Here is a 25,357-nt window from a genome sequence, read left to right on the forward strand (position 1 = left end):
CCAAACGCAGCAAACCCGGAAGTAAGTGTTCCGGTTTGTGAACGAACCTGAACGTCCGACGCGGCGTCCAAACCTTTCGGAAGTCGAGCGGACTTCCAGAACAAATTCCGTTCGACTTCCGAGGTACCACTATATGTAAATAATGAAGGCACTGGACACTGGGAAAACTTGATTTTAGGGGCAGGAAAATATATATATCTTCCTGCCCCTAAAATCAAGTTTTCCCAGTGTCCAGTGCCTTCATTATTTACAGAAATGCTTTCTAGAGACATTAAGGGAGGAACAAGATAAACTCAAGACAGTCAGAAGGCATACAATGCAGCTAATTTGCTGAAACTAGGAAGGCTTGCTCAGGATGGAAAATTGGTATGAGAATCCTCCCATGCATTCTGAATATCAGGAATGGAAGGCTGTTCGCGGAAAGGGACTTTGTCACCTACACCCCACCCATTTCTGCAGATACCTGTACCCCCAAAGCCCCTCTAGAGGGTTGGGGGCCCCCTCCTGCATAGTATAGAATGGGGCTTGGGCAATTGCTTGGGGAGGTAGGTGTGCATTGGCCAAAATTAGCAAAGGGACCTCACCCAAGCAGATGCCTCTAGAAAGGATTTTTGGAGGGAACAGGTGATGAGAAAGGCCCCTATCTGACTTCTGCTCATGGTACTCATGATTCAAGCCTTTATGTATGTCAGCATGAACTTCCTTCGAGGCTAAAAACTGTAATGAATAAATAAAACATATGCTTCCTAAGACACTCAGGGACACACATACTGGGATGTGCTGAGGATTTAGCACCTGCCATTTACCCTTCACAATATTTGTTACAATAAACACCTGCATAGCCAAAACAGTTGTGACAAATCCCAATAAAGAAGTGGGAAGCAGCTCTGAACTATGGATAATGTTGCCATATAGCTTTTAGGTCCCAATTTTACCTAGAAGTGCTGTGTTACAACAAATGGATGCCGCAAGTGCAATTCATTAATCCTTATTTTTACTTCTATATAAACTATGTAATATACTGAACATTTATGGTTAAATAGAAAGCTAGCATAGTTGATTTTTATGGCTGAGCAAAGCAAGACTAAACTGGGTTTCACTAAGTAACGTTAAGAATGCATTGTCTATTACCACATTTACTCTACTATGACAAACACTGCTCATGAATTTCTGTCTGGCATTTTTATAGCTTTTATTGCCTTCAAGCAGTGGCAGAACAGTGTCAGATTGTGTCAATCTGGACCTCATACATCACAGAAGGAAAAACAACATCCTTATAATGAAATAAATCAACCTGTAATCCATGGCCTACACATATTTTAGGTCCCATTAAATCAGTCACTTAATGAACAACTTGGATTGCTCCACAACCACAGTCCATGACACTGTAATACTACAGCTCTTGCCAGAATAATTTTAAACATTTGTTCCCAGGTTCTTTTTGATTTGACTGCAGATATTTAGTGCACTGCAGATATTTAGTGCACTGTGGTCTCCAACATTCAAATGTGCCTAAACATAAAGATCAATAAAGTTCAACAGCGAAATGGAAAGCATCTAACCACAGGCACATATTTACCCTTAAAGGCTATTTGAGGAATACTTCTCTAATTTAGCTGGTCTCTATAAATAGTTAAGGCTTTTAAGAGGTTTCGATATTAACCGATAGCGCAGTTTAGCTTTAGCAAGGGCATTTTTAAAAAGAATTATTGAGGAAAACATAATTACCTCTTTGTACTTCTCAGCAAATCTTCCAAATTTTTCTATCATTTCAGCCACAAAAATAACATCCATTTTGTCAGAAAAGTTTGCAGCTTCAACAGTGTAAGCTAACAGTTGTCGAGCTGTTGCTACAGCATTGGTAAGGTTCAGCGGCATCTGTATGGAGCACAATAATAGTATAAATTACATAACCAAGACAAAACAATAGTGCCAATTCACATTAGCATATGTCATAAAGGTACCTGTTTATGAAGTTTAAAATGTAACCAGTTTACAAAACAGAGCAATTCTATTGCTTGTGTGCAGCCATAGTGAGGGAAAATCTGTGGCAAATCAAATTGTCACATCCAAATAATTGCCAGCTAGTTGCATCCAAGGTGGGAGCTGGCTTTACTTCCACAACTCCACCCCCTCCATTTCTGGTAAAAGGCATGCAAAAGTTCCCAGGTTCAACCCCTGACATCTCCTAGCTGGGGCTCTGGAAAGATGCAGTCAACGAAAGTAGCTGAATGTGACCGAGAGGAAACAATAACCAGACAAAGGTTAAACAGATTCCTATGTCTTTATGACTGCAATGGGAAGAAACTGACAGCACCAGTCATGGCTGGCATTGTTTCACAGTCTGTTTGGAAACACTTCGTGGAAATAAAGTAGGTCAAGATCATGCAACTTCATGGCTTTCCCAATAGGCCCCATTTAGGCCCATGGTGGATTGCTGCCAGCAGGACGTATATGCCCACAGAATTTTCCAACACCTTCCTTTGGGCCAATTTAAGGATTGCAGCCTTAGTCTACCTTAGCAAAAATATGAGTAAGCACAGCAAAGTGAAAAAAAGAAGAAAAAAAGAAGCAAATTCTAATTTCCTAAAAACTTGGGAGCAATGATCAGTAACCTTGTCACAGAGCTATCTAGCACCAATTCCCCTGAGAGAAAGATAATCAGATGTTAGCTGATAATAACCTCCAAGTATGAGGATCTTAGGGATGCGGGTGGCGCTGTGGTCTAAACCACAGAGCCTAGGGCTTGCCGATCAGAAGGTTGGCAGTTTGAATCCCTGCGACGGGGTGAGCTCCCGTTGCTCGGTCCCAGCTCCTGCCAACCTAGCAGTTCGAAAGTATGTCAAAGTGCAAGTAGATAAATAGGTACCGCTCTGGCGGGAAGGTAAATGGCGTTTTCGTGTGCTGCTCTGGTTTGCCAGAAGCGGCTTAGTCATGCTGACCACATGACCCGGAAGCTATCTGCGGACAAACGCCGGCTCCCTCGGCCTATAGAGTGAGATGAGCGCCGCAACCCCAGAGTCGTCCGCAACTGGACCTAGCGGTCAGGGGTACCTTTACCTTTATGAGGATCTTGCTGCACATATTACATATTTATATTGTGAGTCACTTTAGGACTACAGGGAAAATGTGAGACAGAAGACCTAATGAATATGAAACTGATCCTGCAGAGTAAGCTGCAACAAACAAATATGCTTACTTTTAAAAACCAACTTCTAATAGTGCACTGCACAAAGATGCAAGCTTATATGTTAAAACTCAGCTTCCCTCCAAGCAGCTACTTCATTCAGTTGTGTGCTAGTAAAATCTTTAACATTCAAAAAGAAAACATAACGAGAGCACGCGTTTTCCACCTGTTTATGATCTAATACTGGGCCTCAGGTATCCTAGGCATACCTGTGAACAAGCAAAATTGAAAAAAGCTGCATGAACACACAGACTTTTCAGGCCTTTCTTTCATACTGCAGCTACCTACTCCAGAAAAGCTGCACCTGAACATCAAACACCCTTATCGGGCAGAATTTGATAAAGGATGAGGAACTACATCTGGATGAAGAAATGAGCAACCCATCCAAGCACAGACAGAATTTACTTAGGGGCACAAAAAGGGCAATTTGGATCCTGGCATAACACATTACACTTTAAACATGTGTTCTTCACTGAAGAGGAAACCCTCTTCTTGATGGAAGAATAAAAAAGCATGGAAAAATCTTACAAGAATTTATTTGCAAAACATTTTACATTAAGATTGGGAGGAAGAATGAATAACCTGATTAAACATATACAGGATTTGAGTGGCATCATTTGTATATTGGCAGCGAGAGTAATCCTCTTCGGCCCAAAATCCTCCCCTATCACATCTGCGCCAAGCTCTCTTCTCAGTCTGAGAGTTTCCTGTATATATTCCACTGCCACCTGAGTAACGAGTGCACACCAGGTATGAAGTAATGCCTGCCAAGGTACGAGGCCACCTAAAGAGTTGAAGGCAAAAGATAAAGACAAATTTTCAGGGCCACTATGGATAAAAGTAAACAGAAGAAATAAGGACTGGATCACAAAATGAGATACACTTCAAATCTACATATATGCAAACCACATAAAATTTCAACTTGGCTAGCCCTCATCATTGCCATGCTCTTCATATGTTAACATTACAAGCCTTTTAATCTCCATATCCTACTGTTTATAGACTTTTCCACAATTTGGCAAAGGGGGGGGGTTTACACCAAAGCACCAAAGAAGTTACACACAACTTTCCACCCAAAGTCAAAATGAACTCTTCATTTTAATTTAAAAGTAATTATCAAAAGTTTATAGAATATTGGCATTGCAACTAAAACAGAAGAGCAACAGGCTACATTTATAAATAAAGTTTGTACTGCGTCCTGTAATTAAGTAAAAGTTTATGTTTAAGACAACAATTATTGGGGAGCAACAGAATTATTTTATCCTATTCTTCTCTCATTTTGGCTATAATTTAAAAGTGAAATGAGGCAGCTCTGCAATTCAACTCAGAATAATAATTGCACTTGTCAATTAAAGTATCAAACACTTTGACTTTTAACAGAACTAGAACAAGTAATATTATTCAAGGGATTATGTTAAAGAGCTTAAAAACTCTGTGGAAAATATTTTTAATCTCTCAATGCCATAATACAGAAACTTAATTAAATTACTTGGGAGATGCAATGAGTACTTCATCTTACCCCTGTTGTCTTTTTTGTTTAATAAGAGTATTGAGTAAAGTGGGCAAATAAAGGTAACCAGAGATAAAGATGAAGGATATTAAACACTACTATATTTTAAACATAAAGGCTACAATCTTTTGCACACTTTCTTGTTTGGGAGTAACAAACTGAAATCTCTCCCACTGAAATCTGTACGTTTTATTCTTGAATAAACATGCACAGGATTGTTTTAAAGGACTGATAAACCAATGAAAATGATCAACCAATTAACTACATTATTAATTAGGCCCTTGTGGAAAGTATCTAATTTACATATGTTTATATTTATACCAAATTCACATAATGTTGATGTACCAGACGGTTCACAACCCCCAAATAAGTTATGCACAGAAACCTACAAATCCCAGAATTTATCTTTTTTTTGGGAGGGGGGGGAGTAATGCTTTTATTTTCCCCTTTCGGATCTGAGAATGTTGAGAAAATTATTATTTCTATGTATTAACATACAAGTTCAGCTAAAGTATTCAATGATATTCTTCAAGATACTCTACAGAAATGTATACAGTAAGAAATTGAATCCTAGTATGTCCACAAAGTTAAAGAACTAACATAGGTCTGCCTTTCTTTCTTGAAACACTGTTCTTGCAACTACTGATACTTTGTTTATTGAGAGTTTGCCTGTGAATGAGTTAAACTGCAGGTTTAACTATTCCTTAGGTATAAATCTTAACTGTCTTTCGGGAAGATTTTAAGACCTCAAAACAGATACCATTTATCTTTGATGATGATAAACAGTAACAATGGAAAACACTCATGTGTTTATTGGATGTTTAGACAAGCACCAATACAATCCTTTACATACAATATTGATTCATTATTAGAAACCTTTACAAAACTGTAAATTGCACCAGTTTTGTCAGCTTTACAATTTTGAAAAGGGCAACGAAAATGATCAAGGGAACAGTAGAATGTTTTCTCTATTCTCTACAAGGAAAATATAAAAAGCATTTGGAGCTTTTTAGGTGTAGACAAAGGACTAAGGGAAAGACACAATAGAGGTTTCCAAAATTATGAACAGGGTGGAGATTATAATATAAATTTTCTTCCTTGCATATAATGATAGAACTTGGGGACACTCAATGAAATTGAGGGGTAGTAAGTTCAGAACAGAAAATTCACAAACTTGCGAAATTCACTGCCACAAGGACGTTATTTGAAACATATGTATCCTGAATTGAGGCACTCAATATGGCTTACACCACACAATCAATGTTTTTTTTTGAAAATATTAAACACACAGCACATAACAGTAAACAAAATTAAAGAAACAAACAGCAGCAGAGACTCAAGCTGAGCTAAAACAAGCAAAGGAACAGTTCTATGCCAAACACCTACAGGCCAGAGGTCTGCCAGGACAACAAAGTTTTCAGTTTTGTGCAGAGAAGCCTTAGAGAGACCACAAAAATCTCCCAAGAAGGCATCTCATGCAAGAAGGCATCTCATGCAGAAACCCTATCACACAGAGAAGCAGTTAAATTCATAGAGAATAGATCAGTGGCTATTTGTTGTTCAGTTGTTCAGTTGTGTCCAACTCTTCGTGACCCCATGGACCAGAGCACGCCAGGCACGCCTATCCTTCACTACCTCCCGCAGTTTGGCCAAACTCATGTTAGTAGCTTCGAGAACACTGTCCAACCATCTCATCCTCTGTCGTCCCCTTCTCCTTGTGCCCTCCATCTTTCCCAACATCAGGGTCTTTTCTAGGGAGTCTTCTCTTCTCATGAGGTGGCCAAAGTACTGGAGCCTCAACTTCAGGATCTGTCCTTCTAGTGAGCACTCAGGGCTGATTTCTTTGAGAATGGATAGGTTTGATCTTCTTGCAGTCCATGGGACTCTCAAGAGTCTCCTCCAGCACCATAATTCAAAAGCATCAATTCTTCGGCGATCAGCCTTCTTGATGGTCCAGCTCTCACTTCCGTACATTACTACTGGGAAGACCATAGCTTTAACTATACGGACCTTTGTTGGCAAGGTGATGTCTTTGCTTTTTAAGATGCTGTCTGGGTTTGTCATTGCTTTTCTCCCAAGAAGCAGGCGTCTTCTAATTTCGTGACTGCTGTCACCATCTGCAGTGATCATGGAACCCAAGAAAGTGAAATCTCTCACTGCCTCCATTTCTTCCCCTTCTATTTGCCAGGAGGTGATGGGACCAGTGGCCATGATCTTAGTTTTTTTGATGTTGAGCTTCAGACCATATCTTGCGCTTTCCTCTTTCACCCTCATTAAAAGGTTCTTTAATTCCTCCTCACTTTCTGCCATCAAGGTAGTATCATCAGCATATCTGAGGTTGTTGATATTTTTTCCGGCAATCTTAATTCCGGTTTGGGATTCATCCAGTCCAGCCTTTCGCATGATGAATTCTGCATATAAGTTAAATAAGCAGGGAGACAATATACAGCCTTGTCGTACTCCCAGTGGCTATTAGCCTTAACCAAAAATGGAACTTTTATGTTCTGAGCCTGTGAACTGCGAAACAGTCTGGGGAAAACAAACGGGAGACAGCTCTTGCCTTCATGCCCTTTCTGTAGGCATCCCAGAAATATTCAGCAGGCCATTGCTGAAAACAGAATGCTAGACTAGATGAACCTTTGGTTTGATTCACCAGAGCTGCTATGTTCTTAACTATTTTCAGAAAAATCCTGAAAGAAAGATGTGCTAAAATAAACGTGAATGGTTTTTCAAAATTGGTTTGCTATTTTACATTTTGCCATGGTGAGAACTAACTGGATTCTGTTTGTGCATGATGCGCAAAACAAATGCAGTTGTAGAAAAGCAGATTGCTGCGTAAATACTGAGCTAGTCTTTTTTCAATTTGAAAAGGACAATCAAACTGAAATGAATGAAGTATAGCTAATACATATGTACTTCTTTCTTTGCTTGAATATACTATTTTCTCCCTGGAGAAGAGATGCATTTAAGTTCTTCTACTTCAGTATGAAATAGCTTCTAAGCAGAATCAAAATAGACACTTCCAGCTATGCTGTAGCCGTCCAAACCAAGAACAATAAAGGTAAATGTTCCTAGGTGCATTTACAGCCATCTGCTCAGAATAATTTTCTTTACAAGTCAGAGCCTGCTTTCTGTATGGCCTCAAAAGGTGAAATATAGCTTTGTTATTGCTTTTTCTATACCACAGATAGAAGGTTTTTGCAGTAAACCCAACTCTAGCAACCCTCATGATAAAATGAATGTTTCCAGAAATTGTGTTTCCTTCCAATGAATTCCAGAGAGGCAAAATCCTATTAAACTGAACAATCACTGCTAAGCACAGGTTAATTTAATAGAGAACGCTCAAAAAACAAGCTTTGCCATCTGTTTTTACCTCTAATTTCAAGTCCAAAAACGAACAATTCACAATTGTATTTTAAAAGTTATTTAAAGTTCTCTGCAAGTTTTTTCATAAACACTGCCAGAAATTTTCTTATATTTTTTATCTTCTCAACTCAACACAGCATTTCCTAAAAATGAAGAAGGCTGCACCAGGGAAAGGACTAAAGTAACAGGAGAAGGGCAGACATGGCTTGGCTCCAAAGAACTACTTGAGGCATTTAAGGGCCTGGAGATGGCTAATGAAATTTTACAACTTTCCCTCTTTGAACTGTTGAAATACCATACACACAGGCCACTTCCTCCAAATGTTGTATCACAAATTGCTTTTAAAGCACATCTCAATTTCAACAGAGATCTGTGATGCGGTAACTGAAGGTTGGAGAACCAAAAGTACCAATCTCCCTTAGGTACACAGAATTAAGAGTAGTTTTGATCCATGTCTTACTGAAAAGGTGACCAATGCAAACCTAACATATAGTTTGAGCATTTAAAGGCTACCATTTCCTAAGGGCATATCTTCCTGTAAACTCAGTCACCTCTGAAAAGCAAGAGATGCCTGAAAGTAAAACAGGCAAAAGGGGGTCTTTCATTCCCTCTTTTGAACCATAAATCCAGTTTGTATGTCAAATGGACCAGGATATAAGCACCAAAGCCTTGTGAGGACTGAGCTGGGAAGGAAACAAGTCAGAGCCTGGTTTGTCATTACGTGTGAACAATTGTGGTTTGTTTCCCTCAAACAAACCATGAGTGCTAAGCCAAGAACAAATCTTGGTTTCCCTCAAGAAACAAACCACAAGCCCAGGTTCACATACAACCACCATTTCCTTCACAGTGCAGCATGAGCAGGGGAGAAGATTGAAGCAACAATATCTGAGCAGCATGCTACTCATTCAGCTTAAAGCATAGTTCACTTCACCTATGTTTTAATATGACAGGAAGCCAAGTCAATGTCTCACAAATGATTTTCATAGGGATAAGCAAGCAAACAAGCTAATAAACGATTTGCGGGCTATACATGCAAGGTATTATGCCTTAACTTGAAATCAAGGCATTTTATTCATTTACTTGACAAAAGCCTTCTAAGTGGTGCAGTCTTGTATCCTACAGTTCATAGTATATGTATATTTCCCCCACATGGAAGTGATATCCACGTAAGAAATCATCCTATGCAAAGTGATCCTGAATTGGAGGTGGGGAGAGGGAATGACAGAGACAGGCTAACAAAAATCAAATGGCCTCTACACTGACCTACTTCACTTCACAGTACGTACTAGTGCTAGAAAGTGCAACAGACATAAGTTAGAAAAGGTGTTAACTTACACAGAAAGACTCTAACTGTTATGGCTGGCACCTCCAGAGGCAATGTGCTGTTAGTGTAACCAGCAGCAAAGAGGTCAGAAAAGGTGAAGAAAGAAACAAGTGCAAAATGAAGATGAGTGTGTGCCACGTCCAATAGTAGGTAACATTGCCTAGATACAGATAGTGTACATCTATTGTACTTATTGCTTGAACACAGTTGTTTCACAGTAATATGCAAACTGGTTTTAAATGACTGAACAAATAAACCAAGAGCAGGGAACCTTCTTCAGTCAAGGGGCCACATTCTCATCTGGGCAACTTTGTAGGGACAAGGCCAGAGGCAAAGCTGGGCAAAGAGGCAAATGTACATTTTACCTTTGTACAGGACTCTTCTCTCTATCTTCCATTAAAGCAACCAGGAAGAGCGATCACATTCTAGCCAGGCAAAAACACACAAGGAGGGTATGAACTGAGGCAGATTTAGGGAAGCGCAAAGACTTGGGGGTGCTGCAGAGGATGCAGCAACTATTATTTAGAATGGAGAACAAGAGGCACCAAATTTTGGCGTCGTACAGGGCACTGCTGAAATATGAGATCCCAAGGTCCGCCACTGGTATAAAGTAAGGGATGTGCCATAGGAAGTATCTGAAGAGTCACGCAGAGGCCGTGAGGGCTGGATTTGGCCTCTTCATGTGAGGTTTCCACCCCTTAAATAATCTAAGTGGTGGTTCTAGATAAAGTTTTATATTTCAGTCCACCTCAGCAACTTTTTATTTTTTTAAAAAGTTAAATCAAGGCTACTTATTCTACATTAATACCAGCTTTGTACTTTTAACTGATTATTTTTAATCTGAAGGAGTTGTGGTAGCTTTCTCCCAACAAGGAGGCCCAATAAATAAGACACTGGCTCTTCATTTCCTTATCTAATGCAACTGAGAGTCGTAACATTTGAACTCAAAAGCAATCTGTAAGAGCAGCAGACACATTCTCCTTCAAAGCTGTCATCACCAACCTGAAGTCGCCTTTGTTGTTGACAACTCTTTCCGGCGGGCAGTACTGCGCAGAGCTGTTCAATACCACTATGTCAACAGTCCTTGAATTATTCCCACGTCTGGTGTGCACATGACACCCCCAGTTTCCAGTAGATCCAGCTTGAATGTTTGAGATGGTCAGAGCACTAAGGTAAAAGGCAAAACCAGCATTCAACAGCAAGTAATTTTTTTTTTTTTTAAGGTGAATAAATGCCTACTTTGCCAAAGGTATCTACTAGAATAGAGCTTGCAAACATAAGGCCCACCAGATGTCATTTGACTCAAACTTCGATCAGTCCCAGGAAACACAGCCAATGGTCAGGGATGATGGGAGTTGGAGCCCAATAACATCTGAAGGGCCGCAAGTTGACCACCTGTTCTAGAAGAAACTACAGCCAAAATCCTCACCTTGCAATGAGTGAGCAGTTATGGATCATGTTTTTTTCCACAAAAATGCCTTGGGATTCATCAGTTTCAACTATCTTCCCATCCTGGTACCACAGAACCTGCATGTCCTGATCAATATACGAAGCCATACATTGGAAAGGCAGGCTGTCTCCTTCAAATACAACCTGACGATGAGAGGGAGTCATGTAGAAAGATGGTAATTCCAGAGGGGGGTCTGTATTGCATTGAAACAAAACACCATGTTTTACATAAATATAATGTATTTACTGAATGTAAAATAAAAATTTCTTTTAGAGAATTGCCATGTAGCAACGAACCCCCCTTTCACACTGCCCTCCCCTGTTACTAAGTTTATTTATTTTTATTTTTATTTGCTCAGGTGTTCTGGGTCAGACTAATTAGCCACCCCACCTGTCCCTCGGAGGTCCGTCGATGAAGTTCACTCCCTTGTAGTTATAAAATAGGAATATCTTAGTAGCTGGAGTTTATTTGTCCTGCTGCCGCGGCCGTTTATAATCCTTGCTCTGGGCTTCAGGGGTTAAACACCTATTTGCCTACAGCCCCAGGGTCTCTCTCTCTAGATCCCTCACTGTATCAGTCTGCTAAACCCTTTTAGCAACTCAGTGGCATACACAATGTTTCAGCCTGCCAGCCCCTCCTGAGTGAAACCCCTAAGACACAAACTAACACCTCGCAGGACAGTTTGGACTCTTCCCTGGGTTCACCTCTTCATGAGCAGTTTATAACCCGCTGGACCCAAAAATTGACGACTGACTTATAGCAACAAAACTAGTCTTTATTTTCTTTTTAGAGCATAACTGTTTCAGAGAATCAAATGTTTAAACATAGTTTCATAACGGCATAAAAGGTTTTCTATTCAGTATAACATACTAAACCTTCAACCTAGCCTAACCTACCCACCACTATCCTGGTCTCTAACCCTCTCTCCCTCAGTCACCACTCACTCCCTCTTTCTCCCTCCTGACCAACTGCCGGTCCCTCCTTTTAAAGGGTGAAAAGTCCCGCCTCCTGCAAGCGAGCTGCCAGTCACATAGAGTGTATGTTAACTCCTAACACGCTGGGGCTCCTGACCATACCCTGCCTAAGGGCAGATCCGTTACAATATGTCATATTACCAGAAGCAACATCAGCCTAAAAGGGATGACAGTTACAAAATATCAGCACTTACTGCAAGTTAAAGATTCACAAACTACCAGCAAACCTGGTCTTATATTGGAAATATTCATTTAAATACAAGAATAACGCCTAAAGTGGTATGTCACATCACACTGGTTGTCTAAAGCTCAACTTCATGTATTATGTTTATTGTTCCTGGGGCCTTCTATCGCTGTCCACAAAGACAGAGGGGGGAAATGAGCTAAACTTATTTTTTTCCTTTTTTAAAGAAAGAACACGTAGGCCCTGGGGTTAGTGCAAAAGTACCAAAGAGTGGGAAGAAGGGAAAGGTGCACTTTGGGAATAGTTATTAAGAGTCAGTGTTGCTTTGTTATAATGTTCTTACCACAAGTTAGAAGACCTTGTTTAACACTCAAAACTGGTTGAGCCTGCAGTGACTTGGGGTAAGCACATCTGGTCTCACGAACAGTTATATTTCTTTCTTGCAACCACTGCTGCATCCACAAAATATTACAGTCACAAAGCAGATAATCAGTCTGAAATTCACTGGAACAAACAAAAGACAGATTTTTGTTTTTTTTAAGAGGCAAAATCCCGTTGAAACCTGTATAAATTTGGTATATATAGCTGAGCTATTTCCAAATATTTGTAATCCATCAACAGCCCAACTCTTCATTACTGAAAATACTCAACTAGGTATTTTGGCCATATAAATTTAGTAGCTCATTTGTCCATGCATACTTTCTTAACTCACTTGTAACATTACAGCGGCCTAAAGAACAGCCACCAACACTTCCATTTGCCAAAACTTTCACACTTGGTTATCCTTTCACACTTGGTTATCTGGAAGGAATTCTTATATGCCACAGGGCACCTGGGAGGTGCTGTTAATATTCCTGAAGTTCATACTTGCTCAGTACAACTTGTAGTTTGAAGCAGTAACAGCAACAGCAACAACATCATCATAATGCCTGAGGCAATACTGACTTTGCAGTAAAATAAAATGAAATCTAATTTGGTTATGTTCTATACTTAATTTTAACACCATTATCTTTTAGCTTTCAAAATTACACTAAAAAAAACCCCTCGCCCAGATTCACACTTACAGAGATTTCAGTGATGTAAGAGGATCAAAGGTTCCTTGTGCAAGTGACGCAAACAGGTTTCCTGAAAGATTTCTAGGAAAGTTTAAAACAGTGACATTAGATACGTACAAGTGGGACTGACAACAAACTTGTTGCAGTGTGGGGTGTTGTTATTCAGGATTTAATTCTTTCTCCCCTCCCCCTCCCCCCGTTTTCCATGCCAAACCTCCCCAACTGTGAGCATTCCATGCCCACAGAGCAAACTCAATCTTTACTAGCTGGCTTTTGGGAGTTTATCTCTCCCTCCCCCAGTATATTTTACCTAAAGGTATTTTGTATTTCTGCAAACCTTGGCACTCCCAAGCCACCTGATATCTTCCTCTTATGGTGCTTTTTTTGGATCAGCACTTGGAAGACTGAGATTGCTATTAGTACATAGCAAGTGTTTGGTCAGCTTCAGAGAAAGTCTTGTGCTATTCTGGACTATTCTGGATCAAAAAAGTAGATATTCTCATTTCCAACTGTAACTCATTACACAAATCATCATTATGGTGCGGGCTGCCCCTTAAGCAAGTACTGGTATGCATGTATCTCACCCATGTATAGTTAGTTCTCTGTCTAGCCAGGCCACCACAGAGGAAAAGTATTACAACTGCAGCAGGTGAAGGTGAACCTTTGGGTGAATAATGTGGAACATAAGCTTATAATTGGGGGGGGGGGTATGTATATTTTAAGTTAGGAATACATGGTTTGTAAAACAGAATTCCAGATAAGGATTTTGAAATTCTTATATGAACCATAGACTACCAATTTAGCTAGCAAAGGTGTTTACTAAAAGCTTAATTCAAATTAATGCTAAAAAATAATATTTAACAGAATGATACTTACAACCGAACGAGATTTGCAAGTTCTTTAAATATATCTGCATTCAGGCATCCTATTTGGTTGTTTGTTAAGTCTCTGCCAGAAAGGAAAAAAAGACTCCTGAAATGCTTCATTTCACCATGTAACATGTAACTCATAATTTAAATCAAGTAATTTTAATTCAACCAAAAAAGTAAGTAATTGAAACAAGAATTTAGACGGTGATCAAGCAAGCCCCTTGGAATTCAATATGAGTTACTTAGTTGGATTGCTCTGTGAGGCACCAAATTTGGGGGTGTCCATTTGAATCCTAGCTAAAATGACAGAGATACAAAAGTGCTGGTCATTCAATAAGTCAGATTTGCAGGGAAGAGTAATATCTATACAGACGCAAGTCCCACTGAGTTAACTCAGGCCAATTCCTAGGTAAGTGTGTATGTCTTAAAACACACAATTTTTCTGGATATAATAATGAATGGAGAGAAGAGCACAGTATAATTTTCTTTTTAAAAAAATAAAATAAAATAAAATGCCCAAGCACCTTATGATTTCTATACCTTCTCCAGATCAACTTTTTAAAAAAGATGGGGCAACAAGAACTGCATACAGTAATCTAGAACAGTCAACAGTATAGATTTAAACAACAGTAATATGACATTGCAAAGTAAAAGGCTTTGTGCCTATGGCTTAAGGACTTTTTTAAACGATCAGAGAAGCTTTAGGTTCAGACTACATTTAAATTGCTACCTTCTGACATTACATTTAATTCCAGGTTAACAAATGTAAATACTTACAGTCTTTTTAGAGATGAAAGTCCTACAAAAGCTCCTGGATCTATAGTGCTAATGAGATTGTTCTTAAGGTCCCTGTTTAAAAAAAGAAAAAGAAAATTTCCAAAGTGTACGGATTACGATAGAAAAGTAGTATTATGACTAAATTTACAAGCGAGATAACCGCTTTATAATATAATATAGGTGGGGGGGGATTAAATACCTACTTCTTGATTTAAATATTTTCTTCAGAGAAATGGGTTAGCTTTTTAAATGTGTTTGTGGAAAGGGGTTTTTTGTTTGTGTTTGTTTAATTATGTATTTTGTATTCTTATTTTATATTTTTCTGTGAACCACCCTGGGATCTTTGGATGAAGGGCAGTATTCAAATTTAATAGATGATGATGATGATGATGATCTTTTGATAGTGATCTTTAACCATTATACTGTGGTCAGTTTCACCTCCAAGACAAAATATTGAGTAAAGTTTATCAGAGAGAGCAAAATAGTAAATAGAAGCTTTGGGGAAATGATGGTAAAGCATGACAACAACAAACACTCTTCAATAAAATCTCAACTCGGACTTCAGGAAGAATTGAAGTAGACTGGGATGAATAACTGGCAAGGCTACCCAAATACAGCCTCTTTGGGGATGCTGTTTGACCCCAAACTTGCCAACTAAAGAGTCAAAAGGGCTCTGTGAAGCTGTGCCCTTAGGACACAGCTTCTTGAAAAGTGAATCTAGATGCTGACCTGGGCCACAGAGAATCAAACCTGGAACAACATACAAATTCCCAAGCACCATAGAAAATAACACATTTTAAGATTAGTACTGTATTCTGCATCAAAAACATCTGTTGACATGCTACAAAGATGCATTTTGCAGGTTTACAGTCTCTCTCAGCAACTGCTGCAGTTCCTAAAATAGATAGCAGTCACTTCCCACTTGAACAAGTTACTAAGCGAAGCAACATGTATTCAGGCAATCAATTAATGAATGCTCCTGGATATATGGTTATAAGCTCCTAAAGAGATCATTAGAACTGCCAAAGTTTGTAAAATGCCACATTTATACCCATTGGTTACAATTCAACACAACATTAGGCATGCCTAAGCCCAATGATTAGAAGGGACTTAAGTGCATAGCTCTGTGCTTGATTATGCTCATCATGTTTGAGCCACAAAACGACAGCGTATTTATTTATGTTCTACATTACTTTCTGGTTCTCAGGAAAATGTGGTATTTGGGATGAACACAAAATGAAGGAAATGTTAAATCCTTTCCTCAAAAACCTTTCAGCTCCTGTTGAACTGCATAAAGAGACTACAGGGCTATGCTGCATGCAAAAGGTATTGGATTCAACCCTTGGCAATCCCAGTTAGGGGTGGGAACGGCTTCTATCTGAAACCATGGAAAGCTGCTACCTCTCAGTGTGGACAATGCTGAACCAGAAAGACCAGTCATCTGACTTGATATAAAGCAGCTTTCTGTGTTCTAATGAATAGAAAGAAGTAGGGCTATTGTGTGTATAAGGAGCTCAAGGAACATGGAGGCAGGATCTTGAAGAGAGCACATGGAGGTGCATACAAACTCTCATTCTGTGCAATAGCTAATTAAGTACTTAAACGTCCTGTGCAATGATAGACCATTTCTCCATCTGTACACCTGACTTAACTTTGGTTTCAGGAAAGCAAGAGCAGGTTGCCTTGCCTCTCAACTGCAGCTTGGGAGTAGGCCTCAATGAATCCAGTGGGGTTTGCTTCCAAGTAAATGTGTACTGAATAAAGCTTTAAATAGGAGCATCCTGAATTGAAAATTGTTTTGGAAGTGATTAAAAAGCAATTTCAGCAATGCTGCAGAAGATTAGGAGCCATTTTAAACAACATTAAACAAGAAGACATTGCTAACCAAAGGGTATAATTCAGAATAGGACTTACTTTTGAGTAAATGTATTTATGATCTCTTTGCATTGCCAATCCCAGCTCAATAATGCCCACTTACTTTTGCTTTGCTCTGGGGATGATGGTTTACAAACTTGCAGCAAATACGACTTTTAGGTGAGTGTGAATCCAAAGTCAGAATTCCACTTGCAGCCTCATTGCACAAAAGCAGCATTTCCGTACTGCTAAAGGGCCTTAGGAGGCAGTGAACATTAAAACAATCCTATCTGTCTGCAACCTGTCTTCCCAATGCTCACTCCGTCCTCAATCACTTTAGACAAATTCTTCCTTTATGTTCCGAATACTTTCCCCCACTCCTACCCCAAAAGAAAATCAAAATAATAGAGTAGTTCTTTACCATTTAGGAATATTACTGGAATATTTAAAGTTTTTAAGTTACAACCTTAATTAAACGCAGTACAAGAGAATTCTAGATTTTTTTGCACTGCAAGAAAAACTGTTCCGATCTCTCAAAAAGTTAACACACTCAAAATGTGATTATGGAAATGCATACACACACACACACACATTACTATTGTAGTTACAGGTAGGTAGCCGTGTTGGTCTGCCATAGTCAAAACAAAATAAAAAAATAAAAAATAAAAAATCCTTCCAGTAGCACCTTAGAGACCAACTAAGTTTGTTCTTGGTATGAGGTTTCGTGTGCATCTGAAGAAGAGTGCATGCACACGAAAGCTCATACCAAGAACAAACTTAGTTTGTCTCTAAGGTGCTACAGTAAGGATTTTATTTTTTATTTTGTTATTTTGTTATTACTATTGTAGTGAAGGCATCATCATCAACAGCATAGTTTCACTGTGTGACTATTCTATGTGTCTAAGAAAAGTTTAAACATTTGTTTATAAATAAAAAAATAAAAAGGCTATCCCTCACTGCACTGCACAGCACACTACTTTTAAAACTCTAGGGAATTTTGTAAGTAGGCTGTGATTTGCCATGCAGCCCTACCATTCAGAAAACAAAAATTTAGCTGGGTGTACCTAAGCCCTTGGGTGCACCTAACGAAAGTTCTTTAAATCATTGCTATTATTTATATTGCACCTAAAACTAGCAAACATGACTGGAATTGTAGACATACTGTAAATTTATTTCCATGAGAGAAAGTAAATTTAATGTGTGAGGTTGTACTATGTTTTAACTATTTTTGTTGGGAGCAACCCAGAATGGCAGGGCAATGCAGTCAGATGGGTGGCATCATCATCATCGCAACTTATTTATAAGTAAGCATTGATAGAATAATATGCTAAACTTATATGGAAATATCTTCCTTATTTCTTATTACATTTGAAGCAATTAGTTTTGAATTTATTATATGTACAGCAGGAAAACTATTCATCCAAGTATATTAACTTCTGGAGTATCTTAATGTTGTAGTTTAAAAAAAAACTCAAATAGAGTTAGAGAGGTGAATTCTCCTTCTCCTCCATTACATCTCCTTCCACTTTATAATACTTAAAACATAAAGGGGGGGAGGACTTACAATCTTTCAAGAAGGCTTAATCCAGCAAAGGAACCATTCTTCAATTCTGATATCTTATTGTTGCTCAGAATTCTATAAAACAAAATAATGTAAAAACATTACAATATTTCACTTTTCAAACAATTCCTGTAGCATTAGAGTAAATGTTTGTGGTTTTCCATCTTATGCTGCTTAAAATAATGCTTTACAGCAGAGCTTTCCAAACTTTTCATATTGGTGACACATTTTTTAGACATGCATCATTTCGTGACATAGTAATTCAGTTTTACCAGCAAACCAGAGGTTAAAATAATGCCTTTCCAGCCCCGGGAGGAGCGCGGGGAGTGTTTGCAAGACACACCTATACACTGCAGTGACAATATCTTGTCATGACACACAGTTTGGAAAGCTCTGCTTTACAGAATTGGCCCCCTAAGTTATTGGTCCTGAAGCTAAGCGCTCCTGCATGCATTAGATATACCAATAGTTCCTTGGATCAAAATGAAAATTCCAAGTAAGCCCTTTTTCAAGAGTGCAAGAAATAAGGAGAAAACGCGGTAGACAAATTGTGAGCATTGGGTCTCAATGAGCTCGTTCACATATAGTGCCAAGGCAGACCATGGCACTGTGGTTGAAACCACCAAGCTTGCCAATTATAAAGTCGGCAGTTTGAATCTGCACAACAGAATGAGCTCCCATTGCTTTGTCCCAGCTCCTGCCAACCTAGCAGTTCAAAAGCATACCAGCTTGAGTAGATAACTAGGTACTGCTGCAGCAGAAAGATAAATGGTGTTTCCATGCACTCTGGTACTCGTCACTGTGTCCCATGCACCAGAAGCAGTTTAGTTATGCTGGCCAGATGACTCAGTAAAGCTGTCTGTGGACAAATGCTGGCTCCCTTGGCCTGAAAGTGGAAATGAGTGCCACAGCCCATAGCCAAACTCGACTGGACTTAACCATCTAGGGGCCCTTTACCTTTAGTGTGAGGGCATGAGAGTGACAGTTCTCTGGACTGATTTGGCTTAACGTGTCATCCGAACCTGGACTTGTGGTTTGTCTCCTCCTGGTGTAGATGCTGCCACACTAAACGATCAATTTTTTACAAGTGCAGAATGGGTCATATGTGGTACATGTAACAGTGCCAGTTCTGCAAATAGCAAAGCAATACCACAAGTAAACTGGTCCCAAGCTGTTAAGGGCTCTTTATATCAACACCTTGAATTTGGCCCAGTAGCAAAGAGGCAACCAGTGAGCAGAGGTGTCAAGAGGCTGACAGGGTCTCACTGTGCTACAGCATTCTGTACTAACTGCTGCTTTTTATAAACACAATAAAAAGAAAGCATTTAAACTATCTGGGAAAACATCTTGACTATTTTTGTAGGCAAGATCTATCCAGTTAACATGCAAACAGTTCAATGTTAATTGGCGTTCAAATAATATTAGCTAACACAAAACAGTATATAAAGACACTTGCAAATATGATATTGGTCACTCAGGAAGTACCCCCTTATGATACATACAAACACTGAAACATGTTTAATAGTCTGCCTATGTTCACTGTTTGTGATGCGACATAGGGATCAGGTGCTTAAAAGGGGGGAAAGAATTCTGTATGACTGATAAAGAGTCTCTTGTGTGAATCAAACAAGCTTTTTGGATGCCAGCCATTATTAATAACAGTAAATACTTCCTATCATAATATGAAAGGTTACCCTAAGAGGATATGCTACCATCTGTACAGTCATGAAAGATCTTTCCTACAGAAAACAGTGGCCATGCTGAAAGCTTTCTGAAGTGTAAGTAAATATTTTTCTGGGGAAAGTTCCAGGGAAAACTGTGAAAGAAACACTTGACAAAGAAAAACCCTCAAAGAGTTGCACAGTATTGCTTTAAGCACCATCTGCAGATGTTTTGACAGTATAAACTGTTCTAAGCTCCGTCCTCTGTCAAGATACTTCTATATATATTTTCAACAGATTGTTGCTGAACATTTCACCTTGTACAGCACTGAAGCCTCCAACCCGGGGGAGGGGGGATTATACATCACACACTGAGAAAATAAAGTACAAAGTAGAAGACTATTTCTTTTTAACGAGACCTTTGAAAACGTACAAGATTCACTTTTTATTATCTGCATTTCATGAGCCAACTAAGTAGCAACTTTATGCTGAGGCTTTGCAGCAGTATGATTAATAGCATTAATGCAAGCAAATATTGACATAGCATAATTAGATATAATTTTAAAATGTGGGGCCTATTTATTACACTTTAATATTGCCTTTCCACCAAGCAGCTTAAGATGGTGTGGACAATTCCCTTGTTCTGCACTTTTAGCCTCAAAACTACCCTGCCTAACTACAAAGCTTACTAGAGATGGGCTGAGACACAATGACTAGCCCAAGTCAGTCAGCTTTCTGTCTGGCTCTGACTCTGCACTTGCCTCTGGCCTTTTGATTCTTATCTGTCTATTGTCTCTTGCCTTTTGTTCCTAGTTCACCTGATCCAATGTGAACTTAACACTAGTTGCATCCTGTCTAGAACCTAGGCCAAGACCTGACAAATCCTGACAGCCTGCTCAATAACAAAGGCAGAAAGTTCATTTAAATTAACTGGTAGTGTGTTACCTCAAAACGATCAAACCACAAACATCAAGTCTAGACAGCAGAATCCTGCTTCCTCATACTCATCAACCTTTTCCAGTTGGCTTCTTACTTTTGGTAAGGCAAATAAACTGGCTTTATTTTTACAAGTTTGAACATTTTACAGCCACATAGCAAACTAAAAAAAAAAAGTACTCAAAAGTAATAGTGGAGAACAGAAATGCAAATATGGTTTTATTACTACAATTACTACTGATATAAAGATTCTACAATGGAAAAAATACTAACCATAATTGAATTATATGAGTGGCTAGCACACACATCATATAGCTCTGGAAAGAAAAGTCTTGCATTTCTCAGTTTTGAAAGTGGACTGCCTCTTAAGCAATAGTTAGGAAAAGACAGGATTGTTAACACCATGAGATGCTGGAAAAACAAAAGGAATTTTTCACTATATATGTAAGGATCTCTGACAGATATTTCCACCCTTAAAAGGTGGAGAGGTTGTCTTACTCTGGAAGGTAAACAGGAAGACTGGTTCAGCTCTGGCACCATAAAAGTATGGTAGGACACAAAGCTGCAAAAAGGTATACAAACAAGGCCTCTGCAGGTCACCCTGAGTATTTGGTTCCAGGCAAAACAAACTATGTTGCACTTAAAAGATACAGTAAAACTTTAAATCCTCATTCATTCACAAAGCTCAAAGCTAGGATAGATCACATAAAGCAGTGTTTTTCAACCACTGTTCCGCGGCACACTAGTGTGCCGCGAGATGTTGCCTGGTGTGCCGTGGGAAAAAATTGTTTATTTGATTCCTATTCAAGAGAATTATTTTATATATAGTCAATATAGGCACAGAGTTAAATTTTTTAACATTTTCTAATGGTGGTGTGCCTCGTGATTTTTTTCATGAAACAAGTGTGCCTTTGCCCAAAAAAAGGTTGAAAAACACTGACATAAAGGACTTGATGATTCTATGTTAACTGTATTTAGAAGTAGCTCTGAGATCCTAAAAATTAAGTTGAAACTACAGCAAGGTGCACACACATACACACACACACACAAATTCCTTCCATGATGTTTCCCCAAACTAAATTGTCCTCCATCCCGCTATCAGCCATCCTACAGGGAACATGTAGCTTTGTGGGACTGAGAGCTTGAGTGCTGGCACAAATAGGCACCTTGTCCTCTTGCTAAAGCCTTAAGTTGCATCAGGACTTGAGGAAAGCCCATTTGTGGCAAAGCTTCAGGTCACCTCCTAAGGGCCACCAGATTCATCTTGCCTTTCCAATACCAGCAATTGCATTGCTTCACTTTCCTGGAATGCTGCTTTAGCCATTGGAGCAGTTGCAGAGGGATGTAGCACCATGCTGCGAACCTACTTCTATCCCTATATTTCCCCAAAACTACAAAAAATAAAAACAATATTCAAACTGGGTGGTGTGTGCAGTCCAGCAGCGGCTACGTCGTGCGGGGCATGGCAGACGGAAGCGAGGGACGAGTCCTCAACAAGAGTGTCAGCTGACTGACTCGAGCTGCGCACGGGGCGAGGGCTACGGCTTCAATCTGAGGCAAGGGCGCGTCAGGGAGGGCTGCCCCAACTCCGCCTCTCTCGATGCTGTGGTGGCTCATAGGAGGGGGGCATGAGCTGCAGGGATTGGCCGAGAAATCTGTACAGACCATTGGCGAAGAACAAACACAAAATCCCTACACTGAGCTGCTTGTGCTGAAAGGTTATGATACAGTGCGGTTTCTAGTGCCAATAGATGATTAAAGGTTTGCATCTGCTGGTGATTGTATGTTTGTGGAATGCTCAGACTGGAATACGTATTCAAACATAGGGGGGGGAATAGAGTTGACTTTCCCCTATTCCCTTCCCTAGTTCCATTGTTTAGCATCATATTGCATGTCCATTTTAAATGATAAAATAATTAAAATTACTTATTGTCCAATCATAATATCTTTACAAGTATTTTTAAAATCCTGCTATATTAACCTGTGTACTTTGCTTCTGTATATATGCAATAAAATCCTTCCAATCTTCTTTAAATTCATTGTCATCTATCCATATATTTTGGGTTGTTTTGTGAACAGAATTGTTGTGAAGAAAATTCAAGACATGAGGAGGAATTTAACACCATGCCTTTACAAATGTACTGTCAATGCAAGTATTTCTGCTTGCCTGGGAAAACAATCTCACCTCCGCTCCCCTAGGGGCATTCTCCCACCAAACCCCAGACTCAATTTGGGGAGAACAGGGGTGCCACCCCACTGTGCTAGCAGAACTGTTTGGCACCTCTGAAATTTGATCTTTTGGAGTGACTGGAGATGGTTCTTTCACAATAGCCGCTTTGTTAGATCAATCCCAAGAGTCCTTCAATTTCCTGCAGCAGCTAACCAAATACTTTTCAGAAGCTTACACAGTACGATGGTGGGAAGTATCTAGTTGTTTGTCTCCACCATACAGTACAGTACTCCGGGAATACAGATTGTAATCTAGCCACTGACAGGTCTATTCTCTGAATTTGTCAAATCCCCCTTTTTAGAGCCATTTAAGCTTGCGGCTTTCACTATATCCTGTGGCAATGAACTCCCCTAGTTAATTATATGTTATATGAAGTACTTCCCTCTGTCTTTCCTGTACCTACTGTCAAACAGTTCCATTTGATGTCTCACATTCTATTATTCAGAGAGAAACTCATTCACACTCTACACCATTCCTTCTTTCCCAGTACAGTATATTACAAGCCTTAGCAGTCATTTGATCACCTAAAAGTTGTGTCTTGTAAAGCATTACCAAAGTAGCAGGAACACTTGCCAGAACTGACAATGAAATCCATCCTCTAGACAATCCTATAAACAAGTGGCAGTCTTTCCCAATTCTGAACAAGTTACACACACCATATATATTCCAAATGTACCTCTCTCTCAGGAGCTGATTTTATTAGTAGTGTGTACAAATATAGGCATTATCTTAAAACTTAAAGGCCTAGTAGTTCATAGCATTCACTCCAAAACCATTTTTATTACAGTGCCATTCTCCTCCTGCCATAAAGAGTTGCACTTAACACAATCAACCACAGAGTTGTTCACAACTGGACCTAATGATCAGGGGTCCCTCTACCTTTACCCAGATATTTAGAAAAACTGTACAAGTTTTAATTTGTTTTAGTCCATTTCTATTGCATTTTTAACTATTTGCATGTTTGAAATTACGGTTGAAAAATGTTTTTGGTTGATTTTTTAATTGTTTTCCTTTTTGTAAACAGCTTTGAGAGGCTCCCACCACCACCACCACAATCAAGCGCTATATAAATTATACAAACTAACTAAAATAAATAAATAAATAATTTTTTTTAAATGAACAAAAGGTTTCTGGATGGTACTGTTGGTCCGTTTCAGCATAGGCGAAGGCTTTCTTAGAATGCTCATGCAGCCCATGTACCTGCAGGAAAGCCATTATTTCCCAAAAAGCACTGTAGGTGGGGTGTGAATTGGGAGGAAGGAAGGAAAGAAGATGTTGTTATGTACTTTATTTTCAAATTGCATGTGCGAAAGAGTGTTACTGCACCACTTACTACAGGGAGACCAGGCATCTTCCATACATCCCTTTTCCTGTATGCTGCTGCCTTTCCATAGTGAGAAACCATGCTCAAATGTGAAGTGGGAAGGAAAAAGTTGTTATTTACTTTATTTACAAAGTGCTTGCATGAAAGAGCATTATTACACTGTGCGACAAAAAAACAATTATGAGGGGGAGACCAGGAATCTTCCATGCCATGCACACATCGCTTTACCTGTATGCCACCTTTCCATAGCTAAAATGCCATGATATGGTGTGAGGCGGAAGGAGGGACGGAAAGATGGTGTTATGGGGTTGTGAGGAGCGCTATTACACAGTGACAAAAACCAATTACAAGAGGGAGACAGGACATCTTCCACACATCCTAGGGTTGCCATATTTCGAAGAGAGAAAAAAGACACATTTGCCGACTTCTACTTTTAACTATGGCTCGCAATGACGGCTCTCATTTTACATATCCATGAAAAAGAGAATGCGCCCTGTAAAAAAATGTACATAGGACAACCCCTAACATCCATATACTTCACATTATCCGCATGCCGCCTTTCCATAGTAAGAAAGCAGGCTCCAGAGTGAAACAGGAGGAGAGGATGAAAGGTGCTGTTATAGTCAGGAAGACCAAATTTTTAATAAGGAATGGGGAAATCTTAAAGGCCTCTGTAAACAATTAAAATCATTAATAGGATTGGGATAGCACTTGTAGTTTAAAGTTGAATTCTAGACATAATGGAAGTAAAGAGTTTGGATTATCAAAAAAGATGCAGGAAGAACTGGTTAATAATAGGACCCACATAGGGGGAGGATAGGGACCCAGGTGGCGCTGTGGGTTAAACCACAGAGTCTAGGGCTTGCTGATCAGAAGGTCGGCGGTTCGAATCCCTGCCACGGGGTGAGCTCCCGTTGCTCGGTCCCAGCTCCTGCCCACCTAGCAGTTCGAAAGCACATCAAAGTGCAAGTAGATAAATAGGGACCGCTCCAGCGGGAAGGTAAACGGCGTTTCCGTGCGCTGCTCTGGTTCGCCAGAAGCGGCTTTGTCATGCTGGCCACATGACCCGGAAGCTGTCTGCGGACAAACACCGGC

At 39.5% G+C, this 25,357-nt stretch overlaps 1 protein-coding gene across 1 annotated transcript in view; it reads right to left on the reverse strand.

Annotated features, from left to right (window-relative positions):
- ADGRA3 (adhesion G protein-coupled receptor A3) overlaps positions 1–25,357 on the reverse strand; it is a 38,962-nt gene that overhangs the window by 11,751 nt on the left and 1,854 nt on the right. Inside the window, exons 2-10 of the mRNA XM_033159522.1 lie at positions 18,115–18,186; positions 14,697–14,768; positions 13,927–13,998; positions 13,060–13,131; positions 12,339–12,499; positions 10,817–11,030; positions 10,390–10,554; positions 3,770–3,971; positions 1,729–1,878 (exon numbers count right to left, since the gene is read on the reverse strand). Coding sequence (XP_033015413.1) covers positions 1,729–1,878; positions 3,770–3,971; positions 10,390–10,554; positions 10,817–11,030; positions 12,339–12,453 — 846 coding nt within the window. The 5' untranslated portion in view covers positions 12,454–12,499; positions 13,060–13,131; positions 13,927–13,998; positions 14,697–14,768; positions 18,115–18,186. The remainder of the gene's footprint in view (positions 1–1,728; positions 1,879–3,769; positions 3,972–10,389; positions 10,555–10,816; positions 11,031–12,338; positions 12,500–13,059; positions 13,132–13,926; positions 13,999–14,696; positions 14,769–18,114; positions 18,187–25,357) is intronic.

The sequence above is a fragment of the Lacerta agilis genome, chromosome 9, assembly GCF_009819535.1.
Source record: "Lacerta agilis isolate rLacAgi1 chromosome 9, rLacAgi1.pri, whole genome shotgun sequence".
Taxonomy (NCBI): domain Eukaryota; kingdom Metazoa; phylum Chordata; class Lepidosauria; order Squamata; family Lacertidae; genus Lacerta; species Lacerta agilis.